General features: G+C 39.3%; 1 protein-coding gene across 1 annotated transcript in view; it reads right to left on the bottom strand.

The window, feature by feature from the left end:
• The window catches only part of ATIC (5-aminoimidazole-4-carboxamide ribonucleotide formyltransferase/IMP cyclohydrolase), a 30,816-nt gene extending 12,397 nt beyond the window's left edge, over positions 1 to 18,419 (bottom strand). Inside the window, exons 1-10 of the mRNA XM_044241548.1 lie at positions 18,283 to 18,419; positions 17,842 to 17,968; positions 14,905 to 14,981; positions 13,713 to 13,779; positions 9,631 to 9,719; positions 8,951 to 9,102; positions 8,466 to 8,622; positions 2,633 to 2,758; positions 1,759 to 1,866; positions 647 to 732 (exon numbers count right to left, since the gene is read on the bottom strand). Coding sequence (XP_044097483.1) covers positions 647 to 732; positions 1,759 to 1,866; positions 2,633 to 2,758; positions 8,466 to 8,622; positions 8,951 to 9,102; positions 9,631 to 9,719; positions 13,713 to 13,779; positions 14,905 to 14,981; positions 17,842 to 17,968; positions 18,283 to 18,301 — 1,008 coding nt within the window. The 5' untranslated portion in view covers positions 18,302 to 18,419. The remainder of the gene's footprint in view (positions 1 to 646; positions 733 to 1,758; positions 1,867 to 2,632; positions 2,759 to 8,465; positions 8,623 to 8,950; positions 9,103 to 9,630; positions 9,720 to 13,712; positions 13,780 to 14,904; positions 14,982 to 17,841; positions 17,969 to 18,282) is intronic.
• Between the last annotated feature and the right edge of the window lie 932 nt (positions 18,420 to 19,351).

Here is a 19,351-nt window from a genome sequence, read left to right as displayed (position 1 = left end):
AAGCAACTAAATTATCAAGGCCTTGTAGTCCTCAGTTTTACCTATTTGTTTTCCCTCCAAACTAATCTAAGCTACCTTCTTTTGTCTTTCTGCCTCCTCGCCCCAAAATCCCACTGTTCTGGAATGCTTGTTTGGTACTCAACTGATGGGGTTAGTTTTTCAGAGTAGTTTATTATCTTCACCTACACAACTCTTCTATAACAGACCTACAAAGGTTTACGGTAAGGTTCATTATTACATATCTAAGATAGCATCTCAGAATAATAATTTTGGAATTATTTAGAAATAAATAATTTAGAAATAATAATTTTGGACGAGATCGGGTGCGTTCAGGGTGGTATGGCCGTAGACTAGAAATAATAATTTTGGCATTAAGATAATGACTACTAGAAAATTTTAAAAACCCTAAATATATTAATTAAAACATAATCGCAAAATATCCATTTGAAACATTCACTAAACCTCAGAATTACAACTCAGTCAAGGACTCATGTTCTACATAAATTATAAACATGTTAAACAATAAATTTAACTTATAAATGGTATAAATAAATATTGTAAGTTATGCTTTCAATGAATGAATACTAGGAATAAATAGAGCTTTACTCAGTTATGGATGGATCAATACTCAAGAATGTTCACTAACCTCTCTGGAGATAATTTTGGCAGTAGGAACATCACAAACATCAGATAATGCAACAAAGTCACCAAATGAAGACATCCTATCAGCCCCTATAAACAAAAATCAAAATGAGGTATATGTTACAAGTATCTCTGCAAAGCAAAAGATGTTTAAACAAACCCCAATGTGATCATATAAAATCCATTTCTCGAAACAGAACTTTACTGTATTATGTAAGATCTAAATAACAGATTAGTAAGTCATTTAACTGAAATAATCACAACAAAGTATTCTTTAATTTTACCCTCTAGGCAAACTTCTGGAAGAGCATGGTAACAACTATATTTTAAGTTTTGCAGGCACCTGGTCTGTTACACCTACTCAGCTCTGCAGTTGTAGAAATTGGCCACATCAACAAAGGAACATGGCTCTATTCCAATCAAACTATATTTACAAAAACAGGTGGCAGGTTGGATTTATTTAGCACATGTGCCACAGTATGCTAACCCCTACTGTGGAAGGTCAGTGGTGCTATCAAGTTTCTTGATGATCTTCTGAAAATGTTACAATAATATTCACAGGTTATTAACCTCATGAATTAGATATTCCTGACATATATAAAATACAACTCTAACCATATTCACTACAGTTAAAAATAACCTCATAGGGGCACCTAGGTGGCTCAGAGGGTTAAGCCTCTGCCTTTGGCTCAGGTCATAGTCTCAGGGTCCTGGTATCAAGCCCAGCATTGGGCTCTCTGCTCAGCAGGGAGCCTGCTTCCCCCACCCACCTGCCTCTCCGCCTACTAGTAATCTCTCTGTCTAATGAATAAAATCTTAAAAAAAACCCAAACACATAATTTTAGTCATATACTAAACAATACAAATGCTTTTAATAACCCAATGTGAAATCAGATGCACCAAATTCTAATTGTATTTCCATTTATTACATGAAAGTAAAAATTTCTAAACAAATTTATTCCAAGGCACTCATATAGTTATTTCCTAAGTATTACAAAAAACAAATTAAAAATAATGTGAAATCTGAAACAAAGGATATACCGCTTTATTCTACTTAGGATAAAATATTCTTTTCTCTCTTTTAAGAACAAACAAGAACCCTGTTACTCTTCTGACCTCTTGCTCTTGCATATGCAGTTGATATGGGTGTAAGTGTTTTATACAGATCATAGACCATGCAGACTTGGGCCTCGTCTTCACTGAGTGGAATTCCAACAGCAGCACCTGGTACAGAAAACCATAAAATAAACCTCCAAGTCTCAAGTTACTACTTATCCTCTCCTAAATCAAGACAACACTTTTCTTAACATCTAGTCTATGCAGCATAATTTCTTGTGCCTATGCCAAATTAAACAAACATCTGGCCAGATAATTAAACATCAAAAATACCAGTTTCAGGGGAGGGCAGAATCTTTTCTCTCTGGCTTCCAGAAACAACTACTGAGTCCACCAGAACCATGCATGTATACAAAGCTAGTTTACTTCACTAAGGACTCTCTCTCTACCCTGCTTGATATCACATACCATTTATTTCTTCCCTGTTTACATCAATTTATTATCAAATAAACATCAAAGAACTATGTAACAGAGTTGACTTAGACATAGACGCAAAACGTATCTCATACAATGGCTATAAGAAGTTACAGATAAGGTGTCACAACAACATCCTTATGTCTACCCAGTTTCATTTTCAACCATGTGGAAAAATATTTAGTCATACTGAATTAAGCCATTTTACTTTATTTTTTTATACCTTTCCACTGCAAAAAAGTGATTTCCTGATCCTATCTCACAGTAATATTATACAGTTACATATATGTAAATAACACGTTACTATCAGATTTTATATTACTACATTAAAACCGTCCACAAAAATGGTTTGAGACTTTAGAGAATGTCTATATTCACATTAGAACATGTCAATTCTTTCTAAAATCAAAAAGAAGGCATTTTGAACAGATCCAGAGCATTCCAGAGAGTAGTGCTTTACCTGCTGGGCTGACATGTTTGAAAGAGGCAGCAGCTGGAATGCCTAAAGCTTCTTTGAGTTCCTTCACCAGCTGCCAGGCATTCAAAGCATCACACAAGTTTATAAATCCAGGGGCTCCATTTAGAACTACATATAGAAACATTATATAACACATCATCAAGAAGGATCAATAAAATCAGATATATGTACATTTTTGAAAAAAAATGCCAAGATTGCACAAGTATGTTTTCAGAAAAGTGTTAATTAAAAGATAAATACATGTACACAAACACAATTAACTTGATGAAAAAAGAATAAAACACCAGAGCCTAAGCCTGCCTCACCAAAAAAGGAAAGAAAAAAAAAAAAACACACACACACCCTCTCTCTCTCACACACACATACACATACATATATGCTCCTGGAGAAACCAACTCCAGCCAATCTAGAAATAAACCAACAGATAACTCAGGAATGGGAGAAAGAATGACAAGACCAGTGATCATCAGGGATCCACTTCACCACAGAACTAAGAACACAATCGTGGCAATTACAGACAATATAAAATCTAAGTTATAAAACTTGTCAATAAAAGGATATTATTACAAACTAATGCAAGAACTGTGGGTGGAAAAAAATAGGGGAAAAAAATGAGTTGGATTTTTCCTCCTTTATACCAGACTCAGTAGGCTCTGCCTAAAGTTGAAACGCACTTAAAAATATTACAACCTCCAACTTTCTCATTGCCTATTTTCTTAACAATGGCAGGATTTTTTAGGAGCTATTATCTCTTATGAATAAATTATAGACTCTGCACATACAAAAAATTTATAACTGCATTTCCTTTGTGTTATCTTGGATAGTGCATACTTTTAAAAATAAACTTCGCCAAATACCTACTGAGTGCCTATCACGAAGTTGGGCACTGTTTTAGATACTGGAGATATTACCAACAAATAAACTAGGCCCTCCCATACAGGAGAGACATAGCGCCTGGGTGGCTCAGTGGGTTAAGCCACTGCCTTCGGCTCAGGTCATGATCTCAGGGTCCTGGGATCGAGTCCCACATTGGGCTCTCTGCTCAGCAGGGAGCCTGCTTCCCTCTCTCTCTCTGCCTGCCTCTCCATCTACTTGTGATTTCTCTCTGTCAAATAAATAAATAAAATCTTAAAAAAAAAAAAAAAGAACAAAACAGGAATTAACAGTAATTAATTAATAGTAATAACAGTAATTAATAGTAAACAATAAGAAAATATTAAGTACTTAAATAAAAGAGTTAAAAACATAGCCACAGAAAAACTTGTATTGAATGTTTTTAGCAGCTTTATTCATAATTGTCAAAAACTGTATTTCTTTTTCTGATGTCTTTCAAGAAATGAATGGATAGGGGCGCTTGGGTGGCTCAGTGGGTTAAAGCTTCTGCTTCCGGCTCAGGTCATGATCTCAGGGTCCTGGGACTGAGCCCCGCCACTGGGCTCTGTGCTCAGCAGGAAGCCTGCTCCCACCACCCACTGCCTGCCTCTCTGCTACTTGTGATCTCTGTCAAATAAAGAAAGAAAGAAAGAAAGAAAGAAAGAGAGAGAGAGAGAAAGAAAGAAAGAAAAGTGAATGGATAAACTCGAGTATATCCACGTATAACGGAATATTATTAAACAGGAAATAGAAAAGAGCTTTCAAGCCACGAAAACCATGGAGGAACCTTAAATGCCTTTTGCTAAATGAAACAAGCCAGTGTGAAAATGCTATATACTATATGATTCCAACATTATGACACTATGAAAACAGTAAAAATATAAGTTGCTGCAGTTGTCAAGGAGACAGAATACGGGGAATTTTTAAGGAGTGAAGCTATTCTGCACGATACCATCAAGGTAGATAGAAGACATTACATATGTCAAACCCCAAAGAATATACAACACAAAGAGGGAGTCTTAATGTAAACAATGGACTTTAGTTAATGAATCACTACTGGTTCATCAATTTTAATAAATGTACCATATTAATGCAAGATATTAAAAGGGGAAACTGGGGGGTACCTGGGTGGCTCAGTGGGTTAAAGCCTCTGCCTTTGGCTCAGCTCATGGTCTCAGGGTCCCAGGATCGAGTCCCGCATCGGGCTCTCTGCTCAGCAGGGAACCTGCTTCCCCCACTCCCCTCTCTCTCTGCCTACTTTTGATCTCTGTCCAATAAAATCTTAAAAAAAAAAAAAAAAAAAAAGGCGAGGGGGACTGGGAAGAGGAGATCCAGAGGGAGGGAATATCTGGGAACTCTGTACTTTCTGAGATATTTTTCTGTAAATCTAAAACTACTTTATAAAGTCTATTATAGGGGCGCCTGGGTGGTTCAGTGGGTTAAGCTGCTGCCTTCAGCTCGGGTCATGATCTCAGGGTCCTGGGATCGAGTCCCACATCAGGCTCTCTGCTCAGCAAGGGGCCTGCTTCCCTTCCTCCCTCTCTGCCTGCTTGTGATCTCTGTCTGTCAAATAAATAAATAAAATCTTTAAATAAAATAAAATAAAATAAAATAAAATAAAATAAAATAAAGTCTATTATAAAAAACAAGGGGAGGGGCGCCTGGGTGGCTCAGTGGGTTAAGTCTTTGCCTTCAGCTCAGGTCATGATCCCAGGGTCCTGGGATCGAGCCCCACATCGGGCTCTCTGCTCAGCAGGGAGCCTGCTTCCTCCTCTCTCTCTGCCTGCTTCTCTGCCTACTTGTGATCTCCGTCTGTCAAATAAATAAATAAAATATTAAAAAAAAAAACAAAAACAAGGGGATGCCTGGATGGTTAAGCATCCAACTCTTTTTAAAATTTTTTAACTTATATTCAATTAATATATACTATATTATTTTATATACATATAGTACATTAACATGTACTGTATTATATTAGTTTCAGAGACAGAATTTAGTGATTCACCAACCACACAGAATACTCAGTACTCATTACTTCAAGTGCCCCCCTTAATGTTCATCACCCAGTTACCCCATCCCCCTACCTACCTCCCTTCCAGCAATCCTCAGTTTCCTACAGTTAAGTGTCTTTCATGGTTTGCCTCTCTGTTTTTGGCTTATTTTATTTTTCCTTCCCTTTCCTTATGTTCATGTTTTGTTTCTTAAATTCCATGAGTAAAATCATATGGTATTTGTCTATCTTGGACTTATTTCATTTAGCATAATACCCTCTAGTTCCAACCATGTCACTGTAAATGGCCAAGATTTTGTACTTTCTAATGGCTGAGTAATATTCCATTGGATGTGTATTACATGCCTAACTCATGATATCAGCTCAGGTCATGATCTCAGGGTCATGGGATTGAGCCCTGCATCGGGCTCTGCATTTAGTGGGGAGTCTGCTTCTTTCTCTCTCTCTCTGCCCCTCTCCCCAGCTCGTGCAGGGAGTCTTTGTAATTAAGTCTTAAAAAAAGACTTGTAAGTCCACTGTTGATGGGAATCCAAGTTGGTGCAGCCACTTTGGAGAACAGTGTGGATTCCTCAAGAAATTAAAAGTAGAGCTTCCCTATGACCCTGCCATTGCACTACTGGGTATTTACCCCAAAGATACAGATGTAGGGAAAAGAAGGGCCATCTGTACCCCAATGTTTAAATAGGAGCAATGGCCACGGTCGCCAAACTGTGGAAAGAACCAAGATGCCCTTCAACGGATGAATGGATAAGGAAGATGTGGTCCACATACACTGTGGAGTATTATGCCTCCATCAGAAAGGAGGATTCCCAACTTTTGTAGCAACATGGACGGGACTGGAGGAGATTATGCTGAGTGAAATAAGTCAAGCAGAGAGAGTCAATTATCATATGGTTTCACTCATTTGTGGAGCATAACAAATAACATGGAGGACATGGGGAGATGGAGAGGAGAAGGGAGTTGAGGGTAATTGGAAGGGGACATGAACCATGAAAGACTATGGACTCTGAAAAAGAATCTGAAGATTCTGAAGGGGTGGGGGGTGGGAGGATGGGGGAACCAGGTGGTGGGTATTAGGGAGGGCACGGATTGCATGGAGCACTGGGTGTGGTGCATAAATAATGAATACTGTTACGCTGAGAAGAAAAAAAAAAAAGACTTTTAAGTCAATCTTAAAAAAAAATAAAAGTACCTAAAAAAACCGTTCCTTTGACTAACACCAATGAAAGAGCTTTGAAAATGAAAAACAAGGGAAATGAAAGTACATGGAAGTATTTCTTGCCTCAGAATCTAAATGAGAAATAGTATAAGCAGGAAATAGCAGCAGATAAAATAGCAGAATTTCCTGTTTTAATAAATTCTAAAAGTAAAAATTCATGCAAAATGTCTGACTACTCCTTCAATAAATACTTAGGGAACACGCCAAGCAATATTCTAAGTACTGAGAATGCAGCAATGAACAAACAAGAAGCAATGAACAAAGACTGACAAGGCTTCTGCTCTCAGGGAAAGATAATCAAATGGGAGAGGACTAAGACATAAATAAAAGCAGCAAAATAGTGTTGTGATAAAAGTGTGATGGGCAGCTACTTCAGTCTGGGTGATCACAGAAAGCTTCTCCAGGGAAGGGACTTAAAGCTGAGATCTGAATGACAAGGGAGTGAGACCTTGAAGACCACAGGAAAGGCCACAGACAGTGGGCCTGCTGACCAAAAGGAAAACAGGTCCGGAGGGGTGCAGCGGATAGGGGACAGGGGACGGTTATCAAGGAAGAACTAAAGTCAGATAACAGTGTCTACAGGGCATGCAGAGGCATCTAAGTGGGAGGGAAAGCCAAACGATGGTCTCAGGGCTACCATCATTTGATTTACATGTTTATGATTCCTCTGCTGTGAATAGAAAAGATAGTAAAGCAGAGAGCAGTTAGACTACTGCAGTCTGGGAGACGTTGGGGGTCACTGTGTGGACTTCCACGGTGTTAGAAAAGATTCAAAATGTATCTGAAATAGAGAAAAAATAGAACTTGATCCAGCGAATGAGAAGGGGAAGGAGTATTACAGATTCTCCTCAAATCTGACATTGCTCCCTCCTCCTCCTCTCCCTCAGTTGCTAACAAGGAGAAAAGAGTCACAAGTACCTACATCTTCCCACCACCAAATGTACCGACCACTGCGCTCTGTTTTTGCCTTCACAATACATGAAGAAAGCTGTCCCTGCTGTCACCCAAGGCCAGCCCTCCTACCAATGCTTGGGCCTTCAAGGCCTTCGTACCCAAAACTCTCTCCCTGCCCTGTGCACCCATTACACCCGCCCCCCACCAAGAGTAAAAGAGAACAAAAAAGTGAAAAGTCTCTTAATTCTATAGACTCTTGAAAGTCCTAATTAACTTTTCTGTCCAAAGAATTACCTTTATTATTGTTATTTCCTAACCTCACATTCCTAATTTGGCCCACTTCAGTGGGACTTCCAGGTCCATGATTCCAAGGTAACTGTTCTTGCAATTTTTCCCAGATCAAACAGTCACTTTTCTGTTCTCAGTAGCATTCCAAACCTGTTCAAACACTGCAGGTTTTCTGGCCTTGTTTTCCTCTGCTGGTTCCTCCACTGCTTAACCTCAGTCTATGAAATCTATCCTTCCTGTTCTACATCTCTAAAATCATTCATATGCCAAAGACATTCCAAACTCTATCTCCACCCTGACCTCTCTCCAGAACCCCTAATTATCTCAACAGTTTTCATTCACAAGTCTACCTGGCACCTCATACTGCAGATGGCTATAAAAGGCATTATGTAATATATTTTATCTTCGCATTATGTAATTTATCTTCTCAACGTGAAACACATCAGATACAATAAAGAGAAAGAAACGCATAGCGCCCCCCCACCCCACCCCGACATAGCAAACTATGTCACGTAAAACACAGCCTTTACCTGTGATGGGAAGCTTGGGCTTCAGCGTGTATAACTGGGCAGGAGTCTGATGAGGGTTCATTCCATACCTCAAAGGCATCTGAGATATTCCTTTACTATACTGTCTCCTGAAGTAATCTGAAATTGCTTCATCATATTGTGCCGTATGAGTGAAGGCCTACAAAAAGTGTAAGTTTTGTGGAACACCAGCAGCACTTACCAAAGTGGGAACAAGAGGGTTTTAGGTAGCACACAACAAACTCCACTCCTTGTCCACACAGCACTGTGCAGGAAAGACACTCAAGAACACTAAAAACAATGAATCATTCTCTCTGAGGCTCTTCCAATCTTTTTCTCCAAGGCTCTTTCAATCTTTTTGACGTTACCTCTGTAATATCTGGGTCTCTTCATTTATAGAAAAAGGATAGCAGCTCCAAGGAGAGCTACTGAAAACTGAATACCATTTGGTTTGGCACACATAGCACTGGATAAAAGTGCATCCCTACCTTCAATGCTAACTGACGTCTGGTCTCCAAGGAGGTGTCTTTGCTGTCGGAGCTCTGCATCTCTGTGGACACAGCTGCATAGTCCTCGGGTTCACATACTACTGTCACCCGAGCATGGTTTTTGGCTGCTGCTCTCAGTAGGGTTACTCCGCCTTGTGAGAACAAAAGACAATCTGTATTTCCATATGAGATTAACCTCCTTCAAATAAAGTCAATGTAAACATACTTCTAATTTTTGACTCAAAAAATGTAGAGAACATACCCCAGATGAATCTCTACACAAAGAAATGGCTTAGAAAATATAGACGAATTACAATTACCCCAGAACACAATCTGGGAGCAGTAATGATTTCCTGCTCCCTCAATGTTCTGATTTTTGGCGAACATCAAAACAATATCTATTTTAAAATATAAAGAGTGTTTGGGGTGTGTGGGTGGCTCAGTTCGTGAATCTCAGGGCTGTGAGATCAAGCCCCGTATCAGGCTCTAGGCTCGGGGTGGGATCTGCTTGTCCCTCTCCCCCTGCTCCTCCCTGCTGCTTGCGCTTGCACGCACGCTCTCTCTCTCTCAAATACATAAAATCTTTAATAAAAAATTTAAATATTCGAAAAATAAATAAATTAAATAAAATGTAAGTAATCCTCCCGTATCAGTCTTCAAATATGGTTTTGCTGACTTACCAATATCAATCTGCTCAACAGCCTGTTCAACAGTTACATCTGGAGAAGCCACTGTCTTCACAAAGGGATACAGATTGCAGACGACAACTCTAAACCAAAAAGGAATACAGCTGTTGTTAGAAATGCAAATTTAATGGGGTTTACATGTAAGTTAGTCACTAGCTTTAATGTGATTGAAGAATCTAAAAACCTAAAACATAAACTATAATCCTAGCATTTTAGAATTCTAAAAAATATACTGAAATGTCAGGAGCTCCCACTGTTGCATAACATAGTCAATAAAAGTGGCTTTGGTCAACAAGAGCTCTCAAAACATTACTTCCTCCAAAACATACTGCAACGTTACTGCCTGGGTCAACTTAGCTACCCATTATATAATTCAGCCATCAAGAAACCATATTTAAAAATTTTAAAAGAAGTGCAAAATATAAGACTACAGATAACATCCTCATTTTAGAATATAATCACTTTTATCTACAACATTCAATTTTAGATTCTATTTCTGATGGGTCATATACAATGATGAAAAATAACAGACCATTCTAAGGGTGAAATATTTGTTTCTTTGCTTGTTTTGTCTTCAGAGAGATCATACACAATGATGTTAACAGGACATCGAAAAGAGTAATTTTTAAAATACAGAACTAATATAAAATTAACAACTAGTAGAGTTCCATGCTTAGGCCTGCAATGTGAGGAGCTCTGTGGGCAAGTTCACTCCCAGGGAAATAAGCACAACTAGTAAAAACTAATTAAAACAAAACAAAACAAAAAAACAGAAGAGGAACACTTGCAATGTCTACAACCCTGATATCAAAACCAGACAAAATGTCGCAATAAAAATATAAACCAGTATCTTATGAATACTGACACAAAAATCCTCAACAAAATACTAGCAAACTGAAACCAACAAAATATAAAAAGGCACATGTACTACAGCCAAATATGGTTTACCCGAGGAATGTAGGCTTAGCTTAGCATCTAAAAACCAGTTAATGTAAGAGGCCATTTCAATAAAACAAAGGACAAAAACTACCAAGCACCTCAACAGATGCACAAAAAGCATCTGACAAAACTGAACACCCACTCATGATAAAAAGACTCAAAAAATTAATAGAAGAGAACTTGCTTAACATAATAAAAGGTATTTACGAAAAACCCCCAAACCTACAGCTAACATTCTATTTAAAGGTGAAAGACTGAATGCTTTCCCCTAAGCTCAGGAGCAAGACAAGGATGTCTACCCTTAACTCTGTACTGGAGGTTCTAGCAGGTCAATTAACAAAGCAAATCAAAAAAAAAGCATCAAGATTGGAAAAGAAAAAGTAAAGCTATCTCTATTAGCCCGTGACATGATCTTGTATATAGAAAATCCTAAGGGATTTAACAAAAAAAAACAATTAGTACTGAGTTCAGCCAAGGTTACAGAACATATGATTAAGTGAATATATGTACATTAGCTACGAATAACCCAAAGAGAAATTAAGAAAACAATTTTACTAAGAATAGCATCAAAAACCACAAAAATAAAGTTAAAAGAATTTAACAAAAGCATATGACTTGTATGCTAAAAAGTAGAAAACATTGTTGAAAGAAATTAAAGAAATCTAAGCAGATAGAAAGGCATCCTTGTTTACAACCAGAACACATAATATTAGGATAGCAACCTCCTCTGAAATTGATACACAGACTGAACACAATCTCTAGGAAACTCTTATTTGACAGAGATCGTAAGTAGGTAGAGAGACAGGAAGAGGGAAAAGGGGAAGCAGGCAAGCTGCTGAACAGAAGGCCCAATCTGGGGCTCGATCCCAGGACCCTGAGATCATGACCTGAGCCAAAGGCTCTGTTTTTTTGCAGAAATGGGCAACCTGATCCTAAAATTCACACTGAAATGCAAAGGACCCTCAATACCCAAAACAATCTTGAAAAAGAAGTTAGAGAACTCACACTTCTCAGTTTCAGTATCTGCCACAAAGATACAATGATATGGTGCCAGCATGACAGATACAGTTCAACTGTGCCAAGACCATTCAATGGGGGAAAGAAGTTTTTCAACAAATGATGCTGGGGCAAATGGACAGTCACATTCAGAAGAATGAAGCTGGACCCCTAACTCATATATAAAAAATAACTTTAAAAAAAAAATCAGGGGTGCCTGGGTGGCTCAGAGGGTTAAGTCTGCCTTCAGCTCAGGTCATGATCTCGGGGTCCTGGGATCGAGCCCCGCATCTGATTCTCTGTTCAGTGGGGAGCCTGCTCTACCCCCGGCTCTCTGCCTACTTGTGATTTCTCTGCCAAATAAATAAAAATAAAAACTTAAAAAAAAAGTAAGAAAATTAAAAAAAAAAGGAAAAAAATCAAAGACCTAAACATAAAAACTAAAACTAAAAAACTCTTACAACTTCACTATCCTGGATTATGCCATTGCTTCTTAGATACACCAAAAACATAAGCAACAAAAGAAAAATAGATAAAATGGACACTCCAAAATTTAAAGGTTTTATGATGGTCAAAGGGCACCAAAAACAAAGATAATTCATAGAATGGGAAAAAATGAACCCTTAGAATTCAATAATAAAATGAGAAGTAATAAAAAAAATGGGCAAAGGATTAAAATGCACATTTCTCAACAGGTACAAAAATGGCCAATGAACGTATGACAAGATGCTCAGTCACTAGGAAAGCCAGTAATAATCAAAACGACATGCCACCCATGTTGGTGGGGATGCGGAAAAACTTCCTATACGACTGCAGGCAATGTAAAATGATGCAGCACACTGGAAAATAATCTGGCAGCTGCTGGAAAGGTTAAACATACTTATCAGATGACCAGGGAATTCCACTCCTAGGTATATAACCAAGAAGAATGAAAATATATTGTCTGCATAAAAACTTGTTACATGAATGATCATGGTTGCATTGTTTCTAATATCCAAAATGTGGAAACAATGCAAATGCCCCTCAGCTGATGAATTGATAAATAAAATGGGGTACATCCATACAATGGGTTTTCAGTAATAATAACAACAAAAAAGTGCTGAAACATTAGAACATGGATGAATCTTGAAAACAAGTAAAGGAGTCAATCACAAAGGACCACACATTATATGAGTCCACTGGTATGAAATGCTGTGTATAGATAATCCAGAGAGACAGAAAAGACTATGGTTGCATAGGGTTGGAGGTTTTAGGGGAAATGAAGAATGAATGCTAAGGGGTATGGGGTTTTTCTGGGGAGGGGGGTGATGAATATGTTCTAATACTAACTGTGGTGATGGCTGCACAATTCTAAATATACTAATACTACTGAATTATAGATTTTAATTTGGGAAATTATATATGTGTTATACCAATGAAGTTATATACACTAAAAAGAAACTATTTTTATGCAAATAACTACATTGTTAATATGTACCAACATTTATGTCATAGCTTCCTTAAAAAAAGGTTCTTTTCTGGGGCACCTGGGTGGCTCAGTGGGTTAAGCATGTGCCCTTGGCTCAGGTCATGATCTCAGGGTCCTGGGATTGAGCCCCTCATTGGGCTGTCTGTTCAGCAGGGAACCTGCTGCCTTCTCTCTCTCTGCCTGCCTCTCTGCCTACTTGTGGTCTCTGCCAAATAAATAAAATCTTTGAAAAAAAATTCTTTTTTTTAGTTTAATTATGAATTTTACTAATATATAATTGGCAAAATTAAAAATGCTTAAGTATGTACGAGGCACCTGGGTGGCTCAGTGGGTTAAGCCTCTGCCTTCGGCCCAGGTCATGATCTCAGGGTCCTGGGATCAAGCCCCACATCAGGCCCTCTGCTCAGTGGGGATCCTGCTTTCCCCTCCCTCTCTGCCTGCTTCTCTGCCTACTTGTGATCTCTCACCCTCTGTCAAATAAACAAATAAAATCTTTAAAAAAAATGCTTATTAATGTACAATGTCATACAGAGAGTATTCAATAAATGTTTATAGTGAGTGAATAGGAAACTAAAACTAACGTTAATCTTGGTCTTAAAAGGGAGGGCACCAGGTCTAGCATACTTATTGTCTGATCCTTAACATATTAAAATTTTTAACTTCCAATTTTTACCTTATAAGACTGAAATCAAGTCTGGCCATGTCAGCATTATCTTCTGGGATATTACGAGCCAAGATTCCTAATTTAACAAAGTTAAAGTATTAGGTTCAAAAAACACATCAGAATAAGATACTTCTTTCCAACACAGTCCCACCAATCAAGTTAAAGCCTCCAATACTGCCTAATCAAGAAGACTGAAAAATAGAGAGTTAAAATTTTACAGTACGTTTTAAAAGCTCTTGTATCGGTTCTTTATTACCCCCTCTTTTTTTTTAGATTTTTCATTTTCAAGTAATCTCTATACCCTATGTGGGGCTTGAACTCACAGCCCCAAGATCAAGAGCCATATACTCCAATGAGTCAGCCAGGTGCTCCCCCTTACTCACCTTTTTTAAAGCAACAAAACGTGAAAGAATTTTCACTTAACTGTTACCAGTTCCATGCATCTATGTATTCTCACAAGTATAAGTAAATGGCTTATCTGATGATCCTCCTCAGCATAACAGCCTTTTATTCTGCCAAATTTTACTTTAACTGGAAAATTAGCAATATACCTGTTTCTCACCATTTTTGGCTGATGTGTAATTTGTTCTCTCAGATGAGCACTATGAAAAAGAATTCCTTTAAAGTCCGTTACAAGGGGACCTGGGAAACTCAGTCGGTTGAACGTCTGACTTGTGATTTCAGCTCAGGTCATCATTTCAGGGCCCTGGGACTGAGCCCCTTGTTTGGCTCATGCTCCTTGGGCAGTCTGCTTGGGATTCTCTCCCTCCTTCTGCCCCTCTCCCCACACAAGCACACATGTGCATGCCCTCTCTAAAATAGATAAATCTTAAAGAAGTCTGTTACACTGTAATACTTTATTCTAAGTTTGCACTATAATAAAAGTCTTTTCACACATGCAACTGAAATATTTTCACTAACTCCAGCAGAAAATATCACTCTAAATTAGTTATCAGGTCAGGACTAATAAAGAGGCGAGGAAAACAATGTGATTCCTTCGCATAATAAGGCAAACTAGATTTTAAACATGTTCTAATGAATTATGAACTTTAGCAGCAAATGTGATGAAACCAATATAGACTCACAGAAAATTTTCTGAGCTTATGACCTGCCTTTTTCCTCATTTATTCTACAAAATGATCAACCAAAATATTCCCGAAGACCACTGATTGTTTGAAATTGAAAAGTACCAAACACTTACCAGCATGGACTGCAGGATGCAAGGTTTTCACACGCCCCCCTAACATTTCAGGAAATCCCGTCAGCTCAGAGACATCTCTGAAAAAGATGAACAGAATATTGCTGTTTCTGCTGAACTGTCATTATACACAATTCTAAAGCAAATTTTCTATTACATCTACTGTCCTCATTTGGGAGAATTTTCCAGAGCCTCAATCTTCAGAGTTCAGAAACTGAATCATATGCCATACATTCAATTGAGAAGTAATTTATAGTAATATATACAAAAACCACTAAAAACATCTTTGTTTCAGAAACAGACTAAAGCAAAAACAAGCATTTATCTTCACGATTAAACAAATGTAAAGATTGCAAATCAAATGAATGGGGAAATAAGACTATGTTTTAGTAAGGTGGTGTTAGTACTAAAATACTGGTTTAACTCATATAAAAATAAATTCCCAATGAATCAAAGGTTTGAGCATTTAAAAAAAAAAATCATTTAACTACCAAAATTCAATACATGAGGAATGTGCTCAAAACATTAAACAAAAGATTAGTAGATCTGTCTATGTAAAATGTTAAGTTTTACACCGAAAAAAAATTTAAACAGGAAAAAATAATTGCAAAATATGACAAAGGGTCAAACGCAAGGCAATACTTAAATATCAATTCAGATCACCACACTGGCATGAATTCCCATGTGCCCAGGTGATTTACAAGCAAATTTTAATGTCATGAAAAAATGCCAACAATGTTAGGTGAACAAAATCAAGAAGCAAAATTATCTTCTGTATAACCTAAAAAATAAATATATGTTTATAAGCAATTGGAAGAAAGCACATCAACATGTTCAACAAAATTTTAAGCTATTTATTATCTTCTTTACAATTTTCACAATTTCTACAACCAACATACATGGCCTTTGTAGTTAAAAAAAAAAAAAAAAAACAAACCAACAAATATTTTAAAGCAGCAAATTCCAATAGGGTATAGAATTTCCTGGGTAGTATCCTATTAAGACCCATTGGCAGATGACTGTATCTAACCAAGGGCTCACATATATCCAATAAACCGAAAAACTGGTGACAGCTGGGTGTCCAATTCAAAATTCCCTTTCCTGGCATTTACGAAATAAACTCCAGTTCCTCCAAAAGAAGATAATTGCTAAATCAAAGAAGGGAGATGTACTCTTAGAATGAAAAACCAGGTGGGGTAATTAAAAAGCTTGCTGCATCTTTAGATTTCAGAATCTGCATGCAACAGGTGCAGTCTTCAGAGAATTCTGTGTGCTCACTGCTGTACAGTCACCAACTAAAATCTCATCAGTTTACCTCACACCTCCAGGTTAACTTCCTAGCATAGAATCTTGGCTCTGCATTTTATTAGCTGTGTTAGTTGTATGAACTTGGACAAGTTATCTAACTTTTTTGTGCCTCAGTTTCCTTTTTTATAAAGGGAGATACTACTACCTACACCAAAAAGTTGTTTTAAGGATTACGTGAGTATGTGTGTGTGTATGTGTAAACAGTTTTATACTTTAACAGGAGAGAAATACATTTACATTCCTAATTTTTAAGAAATACATAGCTACAAATGGCAAGCAAGGAGTCAGCAGAGGTACAGATCAAACAAGACTCAACAGTTTATAAATTTTTAAACTGAGGAATGGATATGCAACAGAAAGGCTCATTGTATTATTTTACGTTTTATTATACCCATAATATTTCCATAATACAGTTTGGTGGAGGAAAATAGGCTACAGAAGGAGTTTGCTTCAAGGGAAGGATCCAACTACAAGCATTCAACGTGCTCCAGTCTAGATTTTGGCTTCTCACTCTGCTGCTCTTCAGAAAAGACTGACCTGCCTCTCATGATTCTTACAGGGCTCTTAGGAGAACATCAAAAAGATGATGCAAGGGGTGCCTGGGTGGCTCAGTGGGTTAAGCCGCTGCCTTCGGCTCAGGTCATGATCTCGGGGTCCGGGATCGAGTCCTGCATCGGGCTCTCTGCTCAGCAGGGAGCCTGCTTCCTCCCCTCTCTCTCTCTCTGCCTGCCTCTGATCTCTCTGTGTCAAATAAATAATAAAAAAAAAAATCTTAAAAAAAAAAAGATGATGCAAGACGACTTTGGAAAATATAAAGCCTTTATTTAATAAGTAAGGGAAGGCATTCTTGCCATTTCAACTTGTCAAATTTAGGAAAGCTGTGTACTGCCCACAGAAGGCAGAATTATACGATTAAAAAATCTGTCCCAGAGGGCAAGCAGCAAAATTTTTCACTGGCAACAAAAGCAGACAGATCTTTCATTTCTTTGCTGAAATATATTTCAGGAGTAGGTGTGTCCACTGAAGTGCCACTGCCATTCATCAGAGCTGTCCTATAGCCTTTTTCATTTTCTACCCCTCAGTAGTGACTCCCTCTCCAACCAGAATGCCCGCTCTTTGAGGTCAGGAATGGCAGCCTGACACTCCTTTTGCTCATTCCTTCTTTCCATCACTTACCCAGGTAACGAACAGCTTGTGGGTTCAGATTTGTGCCTTCAAATAATTTACAGGAGTAGTAAGGGAACACAGGGAGACTTGAATCCTAACGCTGTCAACAGCTTCACTCGAGAGCCAGTCACAAGAGATCATGTGACTCATTTAACTTGAGTTTTTCTTTACTCACCAAGGGCCCTCCTAAATTAATGTGCCCTAGGAAGTGGCTGAGAAAGAGGGCTCTGAAATGGGGAGTCCAGGGGTTCCAACCCCGAACCGAAGTCCAGACCTAACTGTTAACTTGAGCACAAGTTACTACAGCTCTCTGAGCCCCACCTTCCTCTTCTGTAAGGGGTGAAGCGGGGCTGGAAGGGGGAAATGACGTCTCTTACTCACTGTGCCCGGGTGCCTGACTCTCCGGTGGGCTGCATCACACCGCGCTCCCACTGCACGGAGCGCAAGAACTCCGCTCTGCCTTACCTGACTGCCAGGCCCGCATCCCTCAGAGCTTTTGCAGTCCCTCCAGAGGCGATCAGATTCAAACCAACAGAAGTTAGGTTTCTGGCAAATTCCACAAGGCCCGTTTTGTCAGAGACACTAAATAAGGCTGAAACAAGACATTTTTCCTCATCACTCGCAGTACAGGACATGAAGACCTACAAGGCCTTGGGTGGTGGGGGCGGAAGGGAGGACAGTCGCGAATCTCGAGGCCATCACGGTGACCCACAGTGGCCAGGCCCAGGTTGGGGCCTCCTTCCGGGTCAGACACCCGCAAGCCGCGCAAAAGCCAACGGGCCGCGGGACTCATAGTCACGCTGCACCGCTCGGCGCCGCCATTGCGGACTCGGGACGCCCGGGAGCGGGGGCAGGGGCAGGGGCGCCGCGGATCGGGCTCCGGGAGGGCGCGTGGGGGAAGCTCACCGAGCTGGCTGGGTGCCATGGCTGCGGGCGGCGGGGTCAGGGCCAAGCGGGGGCGGCAGCGGTAACGCCACGTGCGGAGGGGCGCCGAGTGGGTAAGACGCGCGCGCGCGCGGGCAGGCAGCTGGACGCGACGGGCGGTCACCTGACCTGCCACGTGACCCGGCCGCCCCGCCGGAGCCCCGCCCTGTTCTATCTTGGGCGTGGAACTTGAGCCTCGGGGCTGAAGGGAAAGCGGGAGGGAGGTTGCAGCTGGCTTTCTAAGGCCGGAACCTGAAGGGATCTCCGCCCCAGGCTCCTATTCTAAGCGCGACTTGTCTTTTCTCGCGGAGGTGAGGCGGCTGCAGGACCTCAGGGGCAAGTTCCTGCTCCCCAGAGCGGGCCTGTCCCCCGAAGCTGGAAGGCAGCTGAGAAGTGTGAAAACACTAGTGCAGAAAGCAAGAGCAACACCAGAAATAATTCCTACAGCCGAAAAGGTAGAAAGCATCTTGGCAATCATCCACTCCCTTTTTAACAGACTAAAAAATAAACCGAAGACCCAATGATTAAAGGTTAAGCCCACAGCTCACGTAATAGAGTAAAAACAAAGTGAAATTGATATTCCTCTAAGTTTTTGATTCCACGTTATGGGATAGACCGAAATCTGCTTAAACATGGTGTCTTGGATCAGTAAATAATATTTGACTCAAGCCTGGGTGAAAGGAAAAATAATGGTTCAAGGGGGAGGAGAGAACACTTTTCTAAATTCATTGAAAACAGGAAAAGGAAAACACACTTGTTTCTTTAAAAAAAAAAAAAAGACACTTCGCCACAAAATAAATACGTATTGCTGTTTACGGAGATTTTTTAAAAAACGTTCCTTGATAGAATTATATTACAAAATAGTACTGTCTTTTATTCTTAGTCTGGGGCTCGCAGCTGCAGAAAGGAGTCTTTTTTGTTATTACCTGTATGTTACTTATGTGTGTTTTTCTTGTTACCCTCTGTAATTCTTCCAGTCTCTTAACTTCCCCAAATGAATACTTATTGGCTAGAATCAAGAGCTCTGTTTTATAACTTCTGAATTTGTGAA

This window comes from Neovison vison, chromosome 3 (genome assembly GCF_020171115.1).
Source record: "Neovison vison isolate M4711 chromosome 3, ASM_NN_V1, whole genome shotgun sequence".
NCBI classification, from domain to species: domain Eukaryota; kingdom Metazoa; phylum Chordata; class Mammalia; order Carnivora; family Mustelidae; genus Neogale; species Neogale vison.
Note: the sequence above shows the minus strand (reverse complement) of the source record. Positions and strands in the feature narration are given on the sequence as shown.